Source organism: Lissotriton vulgaris, chromosome 11 (genome assembly GCF_964263255.1).
Source record: "Lissotriton vulgaris chromosome 11, aLisVul1.2, whole genome shotgun sequence".
Lineage (NCBI taxonomy): Eukaryota > Metazoa > Chordata > Amphibia > Caudata > Salamandridae > Lissotriton > Lissotriton vulgaris.
The window spans coordinates 1,076,228,252-1,076,246,727 of NC_141699.1; the positions used below are offsets into that span (position 1 = coordinate 1,076,228,252).

General features: G+C 46.5%; 1 protein-coding gene across 4 annotated transcripts in view; it reads left to right on the forward strand.

Annotated features, from left to right (window-relative positions):
- Positions 1 to 18,476, forward strand: part of RUBCN (rubicon autophagy regulator) — a 198,151-nt gene that overhangs the window by 107,833 nt on the left and 71,842 nt on the right. For all 4 annotated transcript variants that reach the window (XM_086944543.1, XM_086944541.1, XM_086944540.1 and 1 more), the window contains one exon: positions 1,286 to 1,381. In XM_086944543.1, coding sequence (XP_086800669.1) covers positions 1,286 to 1,381 — 96 coding nt within the window. The remainder of the gene's footprint in view (positions 1 to 1,285; positions 1,382 to 18,476) is intronic.

The following is an 18,476-nucleotide window of genomic DNA, read 5'->3' on the forward strand; positions in this document are numbered from 1 at the left end:
TGTGGAGAACACACAGATGTTCCATTTCTCACCTTAAGCATATCTTGTTGCTCTCCATGTGATCTGTACTAGAAGGACAATAAGTAGCAGCTTAAACGGGAATTCATGTTGCAAAAATCACCCTGCCTGCCCAATGACCCTTTCATCCAATCCACAACACTAAACCATGTAATTGGTGTAGAAGATGATGAAAAAAAAAGAACTAGCCCAATATGTGCCCGCATTTGTTAAACTACATCTTGCACATTTAATCCCTGAGCCCCAACTTTTATTGAGAACATTTATACAAGACACAAGCCCCGAGAGTCAGTTTTGCCTATTCCCCTGATGAAAGCCTCTCTTGATTTGATTTTTTTTTGCCCCAGTATTTCTCATTGTATGTATAGTGGTGCCTGGAGCACATGTCCTAGTCACCCAGAAAATAACAGATTTACGGAAGTCAGTCTTACCATCAGCTGTTGACCATAAAAGGTCTGCAATAATTTGCAGAGGCTTTAATTGACACTGCTGGTTTTCAAGACATGTTGCGTTTGTATGCGTGTTACGTGTGTGTATTGTATTTGAAACGTGCCATTATGTTGTAGTGTAAATGCTTTGAGACGGCTGGCCATGATGGAATTCTCACGTTAAACAAACTCAGCTTTTGGAGTCGTCAAAAGACTGTTTATTGTGACCCATTACTGATTGTGACATTGTTCTGGTATTAAAAAAGCAGTTTTTGCTACGCCGTGAAGTTGTGCTCACCTGCATGCTGGTGAAACCATTTGAAGGGAAGTTAGAGCAGACTGGCTATGTTTCTGAGCATCACGGGACATATCTGCATGTTTCCTCCCTTGGAAATGTTCCATGTTCTTTATAGGGGCGAGTGGTCAGTCTACAATTTCTGCTTGGAACTTTAATTTGTATGGGATCTGCACATACCTTTCAAGCACTACCTGCATTCAATTTTACCAAGTGAAATGTGAGTGTGTGCTGAACGGTGCAGGTTAGAGTCCCTACATGCAAGGCTATAAGTAGATCATCTGCATGTGATAGTCCCCCCCCCCCTACTCTCCCTCTTTATCACTAGCATGCTATGACCCTTTTCGATCACCGGTGCTGATAATGGGGGTCCGAACCAGCACCACGCATGGTTCTCATATATGTGTGGCAAACACGGTTGTGAGCATCAGTCATCCTGCCCAATAATGTTATCATGCTTCTGACTCTGACCGTCAATCCCTACCAATTTCCACGACGAAAGACTAACACTTTTTGTTTTTTGGTTTTTTTTTTTTTTTTGCAGAATCCAATGGGGAATTATCGAAGAGGAAAACCGGCCTGTCCTACAGTGCTCAGAGCAGTGAAGCCAGCAGCCAAAACTCGCAGTGCACTCAACGCGGTGAGTAGTGAATCCGCAGGGATTAAAAGTCTGCTTCCTTTCACATTGTCCATTTGCCCTGTGGCATATTCCTCATTCTCAAGAACAAGCGTGTTGTCTGAAGTTGGATCCTTCGTGCCTAAAAGACCAGAGGCATGAACAGTTGTCGTTCATGATGGAGCTGGTGTCTGTGGCTCCCAGCTTTCTGCACATCAAGTGCTGAGGGTTCCTCCCATGTTGTTGTGTTTGTTAGAGGGAGACTTGAATCAAGGGGCGTCTGTTGGTTTTTCACTGAGGACTTTGGTTTGCACAAGTGTGGCAGGTGTAGAGTTAGCCACGCTAGGTGCATGTGGATTTCTTTGGGACTGGTGGTCAGAGTAGGTTGAGTGTCCCTTTCACAGTAGTTAAATGCTGCTCTGCTCCTCATTCCATTTCTTTGACAGCCTTGGTATGTTTTCCTGCACAGTTGACCCAGGTGTTTCTACGCAGCAGGGTTTTGCGCCGCTGAACTGTAGTGGTGCACCTGAAGCGTAACTTCATGTAATATTGTTGACTACCCGTCCCATGGCCAGGCCAAGACCTAGCTAGCACTTGGTGGCAGCCGAGTTGTAGTCCTTCTTACCTTCGCCCCAAGCTGGAGAATTGCCAAGTAGCTCTCTGTGATGAAGTGTGTATACCTTGTTATGACTACCTTGTTACCATCCTCCTTGCATCAGCCATTACAACCATCACACAAAAGGTGATGTGAGGAATGCTTGTAAAAAGTCTAAAAAGCTACCTGTAACTCAGGATAGCATTCCGAACAATCGTTTTACACCCATTGCTTGACAAAGACCCTCCTTATCAGTACTGATCCTATTCCTCACGGGAACTAATCAGTCCCAAACTGGCTGATGGGGCCCTCTCCAGGCGGGAACATAGGTAACAACAGACTCGTTCCGGCCTTGTTACACCTCATCAGTGAATTTATAGCTTGGATCCTATGGCACAATGAGCAATGGCCCAGGTCTGGGCATATCCTTGGCCACTAAGGCTGCAAGCCATCATAAGCCAGGTGTTGCGTGCCTAGTTGTTTATTTGCATCCACCTCAAGAGCACAGGAACAATTCTTTTATGGTCACTTCCTTTCATTGACTGCGCTATTTTTTTTGCCGGGCAGAATGTGGCCTGAGAACTGGAACATGTCTGCAAGGGACTGTGGCAGACGGCATGGCCACTGAAAATACCTTAAAGGGGATGGCGGTGCCTACCCCACCCCTGTGCTCTTGATCCAGCTCCGACAAAAGTGCAGCGCACAGAAAAGTCACTGATTGTGTGCGTCTCATCCAGACACTTTTGCAGCCAATCATTATAGGATGCCTACGTTACCACTAAGGCAACCAGAGTGACTGCACGTTTAGCAACACTGGTTTTAGGGGAACTAGACCGTTCATCCATGACAATCCTCGAATGTCAAGTGTCTTCCTTAAAAATATTGTCAGGCTGACTTGTCACTGCCTCCCACTGGTTCTGTACATAAGCTGGCCTCTGAACCAGGTCAAGAAGTACATCTATCGGTTTCAAGTAGCTTGTGCACAAGCACAAAGGAAAGGACTGAACCAGATGCAGGAAGCTTGGCTGCCTTCCTTGGAGGAAGGGACATGCTGCTTGACTGCTGAAAGACCTGCTGTTGCTGAGACCCAGAGACATGGAACAAAGCCTGATGAACTGAGTATTTCCTTTATTCCAGAAGTACTCTGCTACTTCAAGTGTTACCATGAGGACTTGAGCCGGAAAAGAATTGTTAAACTCTGAGACATGTTGCTGATGCCTAAGATTATAATTAAGGCTCCCAGTTTTCCGTTTTTACTGATTTTTACATATAAATACAGACCGAAAATAGTGTTTCCTGCCTGTATTTATTTATAAAGGCGGAAAAATACAGATAATTGTTCTTCTTTTGAGCAATTCTCTAAGCTATTTCATGAACTCCAGGCCAATAGCTGTGCAGATGGACAGCATAGTGAGACTGAAAAATAGGGAGAGGTTTCCTTTACTACATTGAGATTTCCTTGAATATCTCCATATCTCAACATTTGCTTGTGTTACAACTCTGATATTTTCATTTGCCTGTTTTGTTTTATTATATTTGTCTTGTTATTGTGCTACAACCGGAAAGGTGGTGAACTATGCTTGCATATTTATCAGTTACATAAACATGGAAATATACAAGTTATAACTTAACTTTTTCACAAAACTCAAAATAAATATGGATAAATATATGATGGACAACATATACATATGGATAAATACAGTTGGAAATGTAAAAAAAATACCATAAAATCGGGAGCCCTACCTATAGTTGAGCGAGTGAAACGCTCCGTATCCTTTTCGCGTTTCTCAGAAATGCGAATAAAGCATTGGTATTGCTTAATCACCATTTGAGCAAGTACTAGTTCAAGAACCCTCCGGGACAATTTTCTGCTAACCTGTGAACATCCCTAGGCACTCACCCACCCCCTCTGCAAACGGTTTCTTTCTCAGCCCGCCCTCTGCTACAGCCCTTACCTTCAAGACCAACCTTAATTCCCTCAGATCAACTACCTGAAACAGTGTGCCGATGTGTGTGCCTGAACCGCGTCAACCTGTGACCGAAAAAGAACTGAGTGCCTGGGTCACTTTGATCTTGGCAAAATTGTGGGACACAATCTTAAAGATTTTTTATGCAAGGAATCGCTGATGCCCACAAGCACGGTTACAAACAGGCACATTTTAAGTTAAGAGGTCTAGGCATGGTGTCTAGTTTGTGAAAGCACAGTTTTATCATGAATTGTACTCATATAATTTGTACACCCTGGTGCATTGCAGTCTGACTGGAGGCTGCATGGCTCCATTGCAGCTCAATCAGATCTTGCCCGCTGTTTCGGGTGCAGTGCGTGGCCACAGTTACAAGATGGAGAGGATCAATGAACATAACATCTTGCGGTGGGTGGTGTGATAAACCGTGGCGGCTTGCACGGATCAGGGGTGGCAGGGTGACGAAAAAAATACACTTTCCTCTTTACAGACGCGTCTCTCCTCCACTTCTCTTCCAGATGAGTCCCGGAATGGAAGCCGAAAGCACACAGGCTCCCCTAAGCCAATCACGACTCTGCTGTCACCGGCTTGGCAGCAGCGTTGTGATTGGCCTGAGCGTTGTGGTTCGGTGCTCAGACAGGGTGTGGGAGCCTGTGCATGTTCTCCACCCAGGCGTGGTGTTCTAATTTTATTTTTCCTTTTTTGCGCTGCTGAAAGGCAATAGACTGACGGTCACTGACGAAGGGGAGACAATGGAAGAAGAGGCCTGCAGTGTCTGACGCCATGGGGACAAAGAAGTAGGTGAGCTGTGCCCCCTGGAGTACACCATAACCAGCTGCAGGGGAGCAGGAACAAGTCTGAGTTTCAGCAGTGGTACATCCCGAAGGCTTCTTTATTTTTCTCTCGCTCTCCTGAGATGGCGCGGACAAGACTGGCTGAGTCCACTCCCGCGGAGCCGTCGAGAGCTTCGCTTGCAATGCCTTTGATCCTTGGCCAGCTCAGGCAGTGACAAGAGATGTCCTCAAAGTAGTCCAGGCTTCACAAACAACTCTTCACAGCAGTGCATGCTGCAGCTGAGGCTCTAGTCCTAGGTAGGGGTGTGCGAAATGTGTATAGTTAGCTTTCGCGTAATTATGCGATAAATTACCGAAATTATGAGTAAATATGCAAAAAGTTCATTTAGTGCTGTATTTTAGGGTAAAATTCGAATTTATCTACACTTGGCGCAAGGACGCGTTTCATGCACAAAAAAGTGCAATGATATAAAAAACAGTGAACAACATCCGCTTGAGCTTGGTCACTCACACTATTTCTGTGCGTTTCCTGTCCATGTTTACCACCAATGGCAGGGAAATGCGCATTGTGGCGTAAAATATGCAATGTGGCGTAAAATAGTGTTGCGTGTGGTTTTGAATTCACGTAGTGCTTTAAATGGGCCGGTACTGTCCGTTACGGAGTACCAGCACTTTATTTTGAAAGGGAGAGTACCGGCACTTCTCAAGAGTGGCGTAATCATTTTTCCATTTCAAGCCCTGGGCGTAATAGAACGATTTTGGGAATTTCGCCCTAACAAGAGTGATACAAAATGGCTATAATACTGCCAATGACACGGTCATACTGCACCCCCCCTTCCTTCAAAGTTCTGTGCTGAATAAATTACCCTCATAGCTGCCATGAGACCTTTCTTCTGCCCTTCCCCCTCGAGGGAAACAGCTAAGCTGTCAGTCATACAGAAATGGTGGCACTTGGGCCCAGACCAAAGAGAGAGTAAAACTCACAATTGCACTTGGACCTGTGAAGTGATCAGGTCTGTGCATCTTCTTGTGGGTGGTTTCCGGTTGTTTATATCCCTGGAGCTGCACAGTTACCCCGGTTGCCTCGTATGGGGGGGGGGGGGGGGTGTCTGCGCCCACCGGTTTGGGCACCAGACCCAGAGACCCTCCATCCAGCGGGAGGCTCGCCTCGGGCCAGGCCTGGGCACCGGAAGTGCCTCCTTTGTACGCGTGTTTTGTTCCAGCCACAGACTCACCTGTGTAAACTCGTCTGGTCCAGGCAGGAGACGCCGAGGGATCGTTTAGCTTCATTTAATGTGCGTGAATCCAAAACCACACGCACCGCTTGACTTCCAAGGATGATGCAGGGAGGACGACTCAAGACGGGAAAAATGCGAGCTCTGTCAGATGATGAAATGAGGAGCAGGACAGAAAACGGCTGCTACATCATTGACCTTTCTCTTTAAAGCAAGGATGTATTTATGGGCAGGGGTGTAACGCAGGCCCCTATGGGTGGTGGGAGGGGGGGGGGGGGAGTAGTGGTCCCTTGTCACATTCTGCGGAGGGGGCATCATTTCTTTGCGTTACGCCACCGCTTACGAGGTATGGATGAGAAGTGGAAACTTTGTTTTTAAAACTTAATATACCTGGTCAAGGTGGTGAATTCGCTGAAGTGAACGAGCTCTTATGGGTGATGGGGGTCGGTATTCTTGCGTTCTGAAAATGGGTCTTACTAGAATGGTTGTTCACTCGCACTGTGTTGGCGTGTGTTCATTGACTGCTCTTTCCCACCTTGGAGTTGGCCGCTTCTCCCCGACGCCCCCTCGCCGCTCCCCCACTCCAGGGGCGGGCGCAGAGAGTCCACAGCCAGCATTGTTTGGCAGTAACGAGGGGCGGGGGTGCCGGGAGGGTCGCACCGACCCCGGGGGCGCGGCTCATACCTACCTGTCCTCGCTCCTGGAGCCATGCTGGCTCTGGAGCTGGGGAGTGTCCGGGACCACATCTATCGGAAGCTCCTCCGCGACGCCACGGGGCGGGGGCCCCCAGGGGACCGGGGCCCCAGAGGTAAGGCCCTTCCCAGGGTGCACTCTCTCTAACCTTGCCGTGCATCCAAGATCCCTGCTATCTAGCGGCTGTGTACATTTTATGCACATTTATCATCTTCATTATATATTTGTGTATATATATTTAATATAGTATATGTGGGTGTGTATATTTTTTTTTTTTCTCGAAACTCGTGGTGCGTTTAGTTATGAAAGCTCACCGACCCGACATACTAAGATTTGCGATATAAATATATAGCATAAAGTACACGAGGACTGATTTTTCCATAATGTTTCCACACGCAGTAAAGCATGTCCGTGTGAAATACATCCTGCGACATTTTGTGCAGCTTTTATGACAACAGTGGACTTTTCAACAACAATTGGGAATTTCAACTATTTATTCTCACCTCCGCGTTGCACAGCACTTTCCAAAATTCAGTGGTTTTGTGTCTTTCCTGGCCCATCTTGTTAAAATTCTGAATAGACCTGGCAGACATGCGCAGTGAGGTGCAATAGAGGCAGTGGCGGCTGGTGACATTTCAAAGTGGTGAGGCGTAAAATGGTACTCCTACTGCACGCGAGCGAGCGTAGCGAGCGAGCCCGAACCCCCCCAAGGAGGGTTCGGGGGGAATTCCCCCCGAGAAAATGTTGAAAAAATAGTGGAAAAATTGTGCATTTTCAAGCAAATTTGAGGAAGCAGGAAGGTTAATAAAGGTAATCTATGGGTCCAGCAGGCAGGTCGGCGTTGGACTTGCTTTTGTGACTGGTGGCCTGCTTCTATACTCCTCCTTACTCACTGCAGGGGCCTGATGGGAGCATGTAGGCTTTACTGCTTGTTGCAGATTGGTGATCATATGGACTAACAGTTAAGGAGCAGTGGGAAACGGTGGGGGGAATATGAATTTTGTGGCACAGAAGACAATTGTGGTCAATGAAAAATGAAGTGGAACAGAAGTAGGAAACCTAGTGAAGCGGAGGGCAGGATATATGAGAAAAGAGACACGAGCAAGACAGAGAGAGTGTTGGAGACGGAGCACACCACACACCAGAGACAGACACATACTCTATGGCAAGTACACACACCAGAGGTGCAGCTCACACCTGGGACACACACTGCCAAGCACAAACACAGGCACAGCACACAGCAGGGACAGACACGCTCTCTGCCAAGTACACACCGGGGACAGACAGACACTGACACACATACACACTGCAAAGCACACACATCAGAGGAGTAGCACACACCAGGGACAGTTACAAACTCTCTGCCAAGTACACACATCAGACATGCAGCACACGCACACTGCCAAGCATACACACAGGTGCAGTACACACCAGGGACAGACACACACACACTCTCTGCCAAGCACACATCAGGCCCAGACACACACACCTAGTACTCTGCCAAGCACACACATCAGAGACGTAGCAGTAGCACACACCAGGGACAGACACACACTCTTCTCTCTGCCAAGTACAGACATCAGAGGCGCAGCACACACCGGGGACAGACGCACACTGCCAAGTACACACACACACATTAGAGGCGCGCAGGACACCCCAGGGACAGGCACACACACTGGGTTCCCCAGCGGTATACAGCGCCGGGACGTCCCTTTGCTGGGGCAGCTGTGCGCTTTACAAGTATACAACATACATTCTCTGCCAAGTGCACCCAGGGACAGACACACACACACACTCACTCTGCACTTATACCCCTACACTGCCCCAGGACAGAGACCCGGGGCGCTGCGGCCTGGGGCAGACAAGAGGGCTCTGTCCCTGGCATAGGGAGCGATTCACCAATCACCAGCTCCGGGGTCCCAATACTCTTAAGGGCCCTTGTCGGGGCCGAATACCACATTTACAGGTCACAAAGGCCGCTGCGCCCTATAAACACCCCACTTCCAGCAAAGGCTGGATGAGGCAAAGGGCAAAGGCTGCAATTAAGGGTGATGCGTCAGATGGCCGGATGCCTTGGGTTGTAGAGGGCATTCATTTGTACTGGCTGTTCTGCATGGACCAACTCTCCTGTAAGGCATCAGGAAAGCAGGAAGAAAAGCCATGGGGTTAGCAGAGTAATCAAGAGGCTGCACTTGTGTGATATTAATAATACACGGGCCTGTTGTTCATGAATGGATGGATGCACAGGGCCCCTTAACAGAACAAGCTCCTCCCCATGGGGATCTCGGTTTACCAAAGGCACAAAACATCGGATGGTTTCCAAAGACTACTCCACACACAGCCTCATAAGAAAGATTTAAAGTACATAAGAGAAAAGGAGCGAGAAAGTAAACACACATCAAGTAAGACTGAAGGAAAGAAACTTTATTAAGGCTCCGCATGGGTGCTCGCGTACCGTAGAGTGTCGCAAGCAGCACAAAGCATTGCACCAATAAACTAACTTACCCTTCTAAAATCCTGCAGATGCAGCGCAAAACTGGACAGTGACACACCAGCGCCCGCACCGCTCTAGTAAATAACTGGTCTAGCAACAATAATAGGTAAAACCATTTTAAGGGACCGATTTGACAAAGCCTCCTTCAGCTGAGCCCATATTCCATGATTTAAACATACATTCTGGAATGTGGAGCCCTCCGCTCCGGAGAGAGAATTAGAGCAATACAACAGAATTTATTGTGCACACTACACATTCCCATATGATAGTGAATAGAAGCACGGACAACTAGGTTTGGAAAAAAATCAGCACACAATTGCCAGATAATTGTCCTATAATGCAAACTGTAGCTACAGTAAACAATAACATTACAAAGAAAAATATATATTGGAATACAGAGTGGACGCACCGCCACTGCTCAGTAGGTTCTTCTTTGGATGTGTGTCTGGAGCTTTTCCCTCACCCACAAATAAGACAAAAACATGTCAGTGAAGCCTGGGCTGCGTACATTGCATGCGTTAATGCATATACTATGTATTTATGAATGGGCAGCAAAATATTTTATTCTCTCTGACAACTCATACCATTTCGTATTATTCCAAGGTGCCGTTCACTGCTCTGATTGTACACTGTGAAGCCACGCCGTATTTACACCATTAGCTCTCTGAACTGGTACTATCAGACGCAACTCTAAAATGCCTTTAGGCAAAACCAATAACCCTAAAACTTTAACGTTCCTAAATGGCACGTCTGTCTTGCTTTCAATCTGCTGTTTTCTTATGCGCCCATGCATAAGCCTAATCTGAACAAATAAATAAATAGAGCATAAACTTATAGAGGAGGTAAACTAATGTTAATTTAAAAATGCACGTCCTTGAAGTGTTGGGTGCACTATAGATTCACGGCCGTTTCTGATGAACAAACGATCTCCTTTGAAGGGGTTTCACACCTGACCTGACCCTGGAACACTGCATCAAATCCTTCTCAGTATTCAGTGAATGTCCCTGGCGGCTTCGTCGCCAACGCTTTACTGCTGAGGCAGGTTTTAAACCAGTTAGCCGGTGCATGTGAGGGCCGAGAAACTGGCAGGTTTTACAGAAGTAAGAGGTTGCTGATTGAATATAAAAGCTTTTGTGCAGTCAATACAAATTGTGCCAGTGAACGGACCTCGGCGCGTGAAACTCGTGACATCATTAACATTTAGTGACCTTCGATTCAGCAGTAATTGAAGATTTGTGATCTAATATTTGACCAGTGTGATGACCTTCGATTCTGGCCCTGCCTGGTAATGAGCCACCTGTTTAATAACCAGCAGCTGGTGTCATCTCTGACTTTGCTAAGTGCACTGGCAGACGTACTGCCTGCAACTCTGACTGCTATGAATGAATTCATATCCAAAGGCCTCATCGCCCCTTTAAACACATACCTTTGGCTTGAAAACATATAAAGCAGAACAATAAATGCAGCATAAATAAAACCCATCAGAGATGTGTTTGAGCATTAGGCTATGAAAACATATTGAGAAGGTTCATTATTGTTTTCCGGACTTTCTTTGATATAGCGCCAACTGGCCACTGGAGGATTTGAGGCCATTGCAAAAGTCACGTTTCTCCAATACACAGAAATTATGAAGGCGCATGTTTTTTTTTTAAGTTCAATACGCACAGATAAACGTGTCAACCCTGTGCTGCTTCAGGCATTTTTTCATTTGATGGCTTTATCAGGCCGCTTGCGAAGTTACACTATGTCTATTTGTTTCTAATTAATATGTAGATTTTCTTACTTTCCAAAACCAGGAAGCACTGCAAACTAACTGAAGTGGAACAATCGATACACCTCTGCAAAATCTTGCCAAAACCTTTCCATTGGATACCCCTGGAAGGCCAGGTGTTTCATTTAGAGCCGGAGTCCAGAGAGATACTCCACTCATTGAGCCTTAAAGAGCGACCCTCAGCGAGAACAAACATATACGGGTGCTGCTGAGAAGCAATGCTGAAAGATGCTGGCCATAGCAAGTATTGACCCAAAGGTGTCAGCACTGTCTGACTGACGAGGAACGATGAGGAAGCTAAGCTAGCCTAGATTAGCACTGACTGTGACTGGTTAACTTAGGGATGGCACTGGCACTGGCAGTCCAGGCAAGTATCACGCATCAGACGTGACTCTAACGCATTTCAGTGTGGTGATCCGCATCACCGCACTGAAATGCATTGTCACGCATTTGCATAGTGTCTGTGCACCAGCTAAGCACTGCCTGAAACGGTAAAATTACGAGTGAGCTACAGCACCCAGAGCCTGCCGGCTTCGGGGTGCTGTAGCTGAGCTAAGGCTGCTGTTAGGCAGCTCACTGGCTGCTACAATGTATCATAAATGTCCGCTGCGCGGCTCTCAGCTCTCGCAAGGTAGTTAAGTGCGGCTGCGCAAAAGTTACGAATATCACATGGCGCCGCCGGGTGACATCACCTCCTGTTGTTTAAGGCGGGCAGTTTGTTTTGGGAAGCGCGATGGAACTAAGGAGTACTTGCTGAAAATCATCATGGTCGCGGGGCCGGCAGCGCTGCCTGCTCTCACCCGCCGCCAGCCGCCGCTCCGACAACACGCAGGGCAGGAAATGTGCAAACATGGGGCCCTCGTGTTGTGCTGAATAAAGGCCTAGAAGCTGCAGCCAGAGCGATCGGTAAGTGAGTTTTGCCTTGAATTTATTCGTAATCGCAGGGAGAACTCCAAATGCTTCCCCAGCACAGGCAGCGAATGCTCCATCGCTCCCACCCCCCTGATGCCAGTGTGATACTTGGCAGGACTGCCTTTGTCACCGTGTGCCTCCGCTATCTGTGTGAGGAGCTGAACAACTGCTGTAAATGTGACTCCCAGCCGCCGCCGCAAATTTAATTGCTGAGAGGAACTGGCTGGCTGGGAAACTCAGGTACACTCTCACTGAAATGTAAAAAGTGAATGGCATGTGCCAGTGAGGGGCCCTTCGAGAGGACGCGGAGTTTCTACCAACCGACCTTGGTGGTAAACTACTCCAGCCTTTAAAAATGATGCATCCAGATATACAGCCTAAAAGCAGCACAAAGAGAATTTAGTCTAGGCTGTGTCTCTAATAGGCTTAGCGAGTTAAGGGACAGTCTGTTACTCGTTAGAAAAGACTGACGTGTGAGTGAGTCATCCCCAGCCCTACCTGTTTTTCAGGGATACATGCATCCAGTGAAATCTGCAAATTTCCTTATGAACCACTCCACCTCCGGATGCCTGTGAAATGTGGGTGGAATTTATTTTTTAGCTGTGCACGTGTGATTTTAATACCTCATGGCAACTTCGAGCGTTCAGTACTACAGTGTCCTTGGTCACTATTGTGGGCGCTCAGGTCATTCAGTAATTTGTTCTTCAGCAAAACGAAAGCTGCTCAGTAACAGCATTAAAGAGAAATTATTTTTTTTTATGGATGGCACATGCATCACGTGGGCTGTCATGTGAGATCATAAACTGTGCTGCCTGAATTATGCAGAAATGCTCAATAAATTATGTGACAAGACAAATTATGCAACATAATGCAGCTCTTTCTCTGCCAATAGTATTATTTGGAAATGTTAACACTCTAATACTGATTAAGGAAGAATGTTAACGGATTAGTACCAATTTAACACTTAAGTTCAGCAACTGACCAGTGATCAATTATTTTTTTTGCAAAGGCTTCGCTAATTAAAGATATGCAAAACCGTTTTAAAAAAAAATTTATTCAAAATGTTGGGACGAGTGGTAAAATACGTACATTTTGTGAAGTACAATTTGTGTGGAGCTTTCTAAGCTAAACAGTGCAGTGCTTAGAGCTCCAGTCTTCTTGTTCATGTTTGCGGACTTGTAGTTATATGTTTGTAATTTAAAATATAGACCGTGAACAATAAATCATTAAAAGATGTACTCACACATCAGTCATTGCGGCCATGCCCTGCCAGTTGCTGCCGGTTCGCCTGGCAAAGAGTAAGAGCCAGAGTGACAGGTATCTCCAAAGCTAGATGAGTTGCTAATGCTAATATAGAGTTTCTTGTTGCGGAAATGGCACAGTAAAAAACTTACGTGGGTCGCGGTGGTGGTGGTGACCGTGACGTCGAGACTTCTCTCTCGTCTCTGGTGATCTGCTCCGAGTCCTCGATGTCTGTCTTCCGTTCCGACCGACGCAGCAGCAGTAGACAGGAGACAGGAGGACTCACACAAAGCACCAGGCGGTCCGGACCGTCCATAGTAGATGTAGGCAGCAGGCAGGCAGGCACACAATAACAACGACGACGACTGATCACTACTTTCTTCTGCTTTCAATTTCGCTCTTGTTGTGCAGCACGTCACCATCCTGCTGCAGCAGCCAATCCAGGCGCAGCGTTAACAGCGCCACTGCGCCAGGATTGGCTAACGAGCAGCCTACTATCTGCCCATATTGTGCCCGGGACCCCGGGTCCCTGCCTGTGTCTCTGGGTGACATGGAGGGGGGTGGGGGGAAGGTGTACCAGTGTACGCATGCGCAGGCAAGTATGAATATTGCCTTCTCCTGGATTTCACTTGCGCAGTGTGTGTGAGTGTCATACGATATTCTGGCTGCCTGTGCGTCGCAGCCCCGCCCTCCCCTTGCCCCGGCCCACTTCCTTAAAGATGCCCGATTCTATCGGGCCGGTAGTGCGCTTGAGTCAGTGCGCGCCGCTATTTAAAAAAAAACACATTTTTTAATGCATGTTGGCGCTGCAGTGCGGTCGTCCATGGCTAGTGGGGCAACGCCCCAACGCCCCCAATGGACGCACCGCCACTGAATAGAGGGCTTTGGGGCTCCCCAATGTTGTTCAGGCGCTTTTTGTCACGCCGCTCAGAATATGTGACAGTAAAACCCAGTCTAGTGCCCGTGGTTTTTTCTTGTGTTTAGTTTATTTAGTCCTCCGGATTTAACCTCACAGGTTTCACAATGTTATTATTTTTTTCACCTTTAAACAATCTCCGTTTGTTGTGTTAATAGGGCGCCTGCCCTTACTGAAGGTGAAATGTTTCCATTCGTATACCTGTGATTTTTTTTTCTTTTCTAAAGCTACATCTATGCCTCGAAAGAGATTTTTTTCTTTCTTACTAAAGCTACTTATTTGCCTCGAAAATGTTTGTCGGAGAACGGGGTTAGAGTCGGGTGAAAAGGATGCATACGTTGTCTCTACACTCCCCTTTGCTGTCAGTTCAGACTTCTGTGCTTTGGGTGCAGGCAGCAGCGGGTTGTCATAAACTCAGAGGTGTTGGTCAGAGGGGCCACCTTCTATCGAGGCGGGGGCGGGTTCATCCTGCTTGGAAGCATGGTCTTCCGGCCCCAGGGTCGTGCTTGATTGGTCTCCTGCAGGTGTCGCTTGTGCGCATTGGTTGTTAGCAGTGCTGGGATCTCTTCTCTGCCAGTGCCATATTGCGCCCTCACTGGGTCTCCCATCTCTGCATTAATGGCGGGTCTTTGGCCCCTTGTCTTGCAAAAGATCCTGGGGTTTAAGTGGGTTAAAGGCAGCTACTCCTTATGTCTGGCGTGCTGAGGTTGGGACTCTAGTTGAGCCCCCCCCATCTTGGGGCTTATGCTCAGGACCCCACTCTCCAGTTTGGGGTGCTTTCTGTTTGGAACCTCTTACACTCTTGCTATCAAAATGAAACTTGGTAAGTCCCATTTTCAGTTGTATCTGGTCACTCCAGAAAAAAGGCCTCTTGCATATTTTTAGGTCCCTTTAGCCACACAGGTGGTCAGCCAGCTGACACTTGGGCTCTATTTCTGAGTCCTGGGTAGAAGTGAGAGCAGGTCTAGCTCTTGAAGTCACCACACAGTTTACCGACAGCAGCACAAGTCTTCTGTCTTTTCACAGATCCAGAAAGTGTGCTTGGGAGCTGGGGGTGGGTTGCTACTTTTGTTCAATGCACCAGCCACTGGGTGAGGATGACCCTTGGACACTTATCTATGGGCAAGAAGTTCCAAAGGGCAAAACCAGCCCACTTTTGCAGTATATTCCCTTTGCTTCAGTGCAAACTGTCACACAGTACACCATTCTCATAAAACAAATCATGACAAAATATTTGAGCTCCTGGAGGGAGCTTAGGGCACACCTATAGCTGTATTTTAAAATAATGACCATTCTTCTCCCACTCAACAACTCCAAACTGGTTCTGATGCCAGCCCCGTTATCCACCGAGTCTATAGCTAGAAGACTGAAGTATATTTTGAGATAAAAAAACCTTAATCTCTGGGCATCCCTTATCACTAAACTTTAAAAATACGGGTCTCCCAAGTACCATTTTAAGTTGAAGTTCCTGGACACCCTAATCTGCTAAGCTTTGGTTAAGCTGGGTCACATTCCTCCCTGAGCACCCTGCTAGGCCAAATCCATTGTCTCAGGCTTGAGAGGAGTATTTCACATCTCATCAAAGTGACACTGACATGCTCATCAGCCACACAGGCTTCAGTCAGGAAAGTATACTTTAAAAAAAGTAAGTTTCCCATATATTTATTGAAATTCAACTTCCCCATTTTAGTTGGATTTTTAACAAAATATTCTAAGCAGTGGTTCAACCAAACCTGTATTATATCTCAAACTAAAGATGACAGAATTAGCATATTAACTTTATTTTAGCCCTACTAATGAAAATAGCTTTTGAGGGGCTAGTCTCTGTACGATATGCAAACATTACATTCTTACATATTCCTCTTTTAAACACTAAGCACCACAACTTGTGAGCTAAAACACCTGCCCATGGATGCCCTACTATTTAAAAGTATGGGATAACTTCTTTTCCAAATGTTTTCTCCACAAGACAATCACAAGTCATATTCAATTCTATTTCTCACAATTCTGGATTCCTTTGCATTTTTTGCTCCGGTGTTGCATGCTTGAGATCACGGGAAGACTAGCTTCACATTTTTGTTTCTTTCTCACTTGAGTATTCTACTCTGATGGCCTAGAAAGCAGAGGGGTTTAGGGAAGTATTTAGCACGCCAAACTGTGCCTTAACCCCTTCCACGCTCATGACGAGCTGGGCTCGTCATGGCGTAGCCTCCTCGCACGCTGATGACGAGCCTAGCTCGTCACGTAAAGTGCGGGTTTAAAAAACTCAGCACAGGAGCGGAATTGCGCTAGCGCGCATGCGGTTAACCTTTAGTATAAGAGTGTACCTTCCCCAGCAGGCTGCTGGACACTGGCATTTGAATTTATGGTTGTGGTACAGACCCTTTTACCTCTTCGACTGAAAAAAGCAGCCTAACAGCTTTATTCAACTCCCTCCTTACAGCTGGAGGCCCTGACACCCCACCCACTAGCCATCATCTCAAGAATGTCATTTCTGTAGATGTTACACGTGGTATATATGGATTACCATGTGCTGCGTGAATGGAACACCCTGCAAGGGCAAAACAAATGGAGTACAAGATGGTATGCTTGTGCTTATGCTGGGGCTAAAGCAAGTTTATTTTCCATTTTGTTGGGGAAGACCCCATCCAGGAAATTTCATAAAGATTCCACTAATGCCTTTTTTTGTAGCTGGTCTGTATTTTGAGCTCAAGATCTGCATGTAACTGTACCTACTTAGACCTCTTTCGTATGACGTGACAAGCTTTATTCTGCCTGGCTTTGATATCCCCAGTGCATCCAACTGACCCTTTAACTAGCTCTGCTGCAATGTGCATGGTGGGAAAATGGTTGCAAAGATGCTTTGTGGACTGTTTAGCTACATATCGTGGATTTGAAAAGGGCACGTTTTTTGACCGGGCCTCTCCATTGTTGCCAGTTTTAGTTTCCACCCCATGGAACGATTATTTTGTGCTTGTATCGACTCTAGAAAAAAAAGTGCTTGCACATCTGCTGAGAAAATATATTGTTATAGGAGTAGAATTCTGTAGCTGCTTCTGGTGTAGCTGTCCTGGAACTAAGCTGAGGTCTAAAGGACAAGTCCATGTCAAAGCTGATGCTTTATGTTTGGAAGACTTGAGCTACCCTGAAAAGAGAGGAAGGGTGTTATCAGAGAGTAGGTAAAACCATGGACCAACTAACTAATGCCTAAATGTAGGACCAACTTGACTAGCTAGCTTGGCCTCGAACACACAGGATCCACAGGCCAGCCGACTTGAACCAAAACCGCCAAGCATAGCTCATCGGATGTACCATGTTACTCCGCATACTATTACAACTACCTACGGTTACAACGCGACCATTACAACGCCTACCATTACAACGCATAGCGCTTTGAGGTGCTGGATAGTGGTAAGTATAATTTACTATTCTAACTCCATTCCCCGTGGACCCTAGGGAAGGTGTTGGATAGTAAATTATACTTATTCCCTATCCTAGAGCGCCCCCCAGTGCAATGCGTTGTAATGGTATGCGTTGTAAAAGTCGCGTTGTAACGGTAGTGCGTTGTAACAGGTGTATACCAGCTCATCATAAGAGAACCAAGTTCTCACCTCTCCCTCTGTCCCCAGAACTATTGATTTACTTCCAAGTAGTATCCCTGTGTCTGAGTCAGTGTTGGGCAAGTGAGTATCCTGAGGAGGTTCCTTAACTCCCCCTTCGACTACTTGTAGAACCTCTATCCCTCAATTCAGAGCCGTAGAAGAGCCTGATGTGTTCCACTTGGGTCCAAGATCTCTGTGGTGCCTTCCATCATATGGGTGACACTGATTGTTTGACGACTTGAAGTACCATTCAATAATCCACGGGGCCAGAGTTAACTTGTCGACCGTTAGTATCACTCTGTCCCGAGCCAGTTAATTTAAAGATGCAGGTTCCTGAATTTTTTTCAATCTTCCTTTAATGGATCCAGTGTTGTGCTCCATTTCCGTGAACGGCTGGTACTGTGCAAAGTGCCTTTGACCAATTTATCACGAGTGGACCTTCCTAAAGAAGGTGATCCTGCCAGCCAGCAATTAAACATTTTCTGTTTGCTTGATAACCCCCTTTTAATCATTTCACAGCTTACTGGACCCGCCAGAGCACTCTTTTTGAGTTGTTTCCTTATTTGGGGGGGGTGGATTTTTGCTTTGTGATGTACGAAAAATATCGCAGCAAGATCATTGCAACCCTCTGGCCTTCTGTGGGAGCTTAGGAGAGGTAAGATAGGTGAAAATATATGTTTTGAAGGTCCTGTGTAGCTCTTTAATTCATAGCTATGGTTCCTCTTTAAGGAACAGCATTTTTTTTATACCTCTCCAAGATCTCCTGTTGCTTCCGAAGTACCGGTCATCTGATCACATTGACTAAATACTGCAGTATTAAACGGTTTTTGCTTCTTTACCTCCGGATGTTATTAACTATTCTGATTCATATCTCCCCACAGAAGGTGCGACAACCATTGGT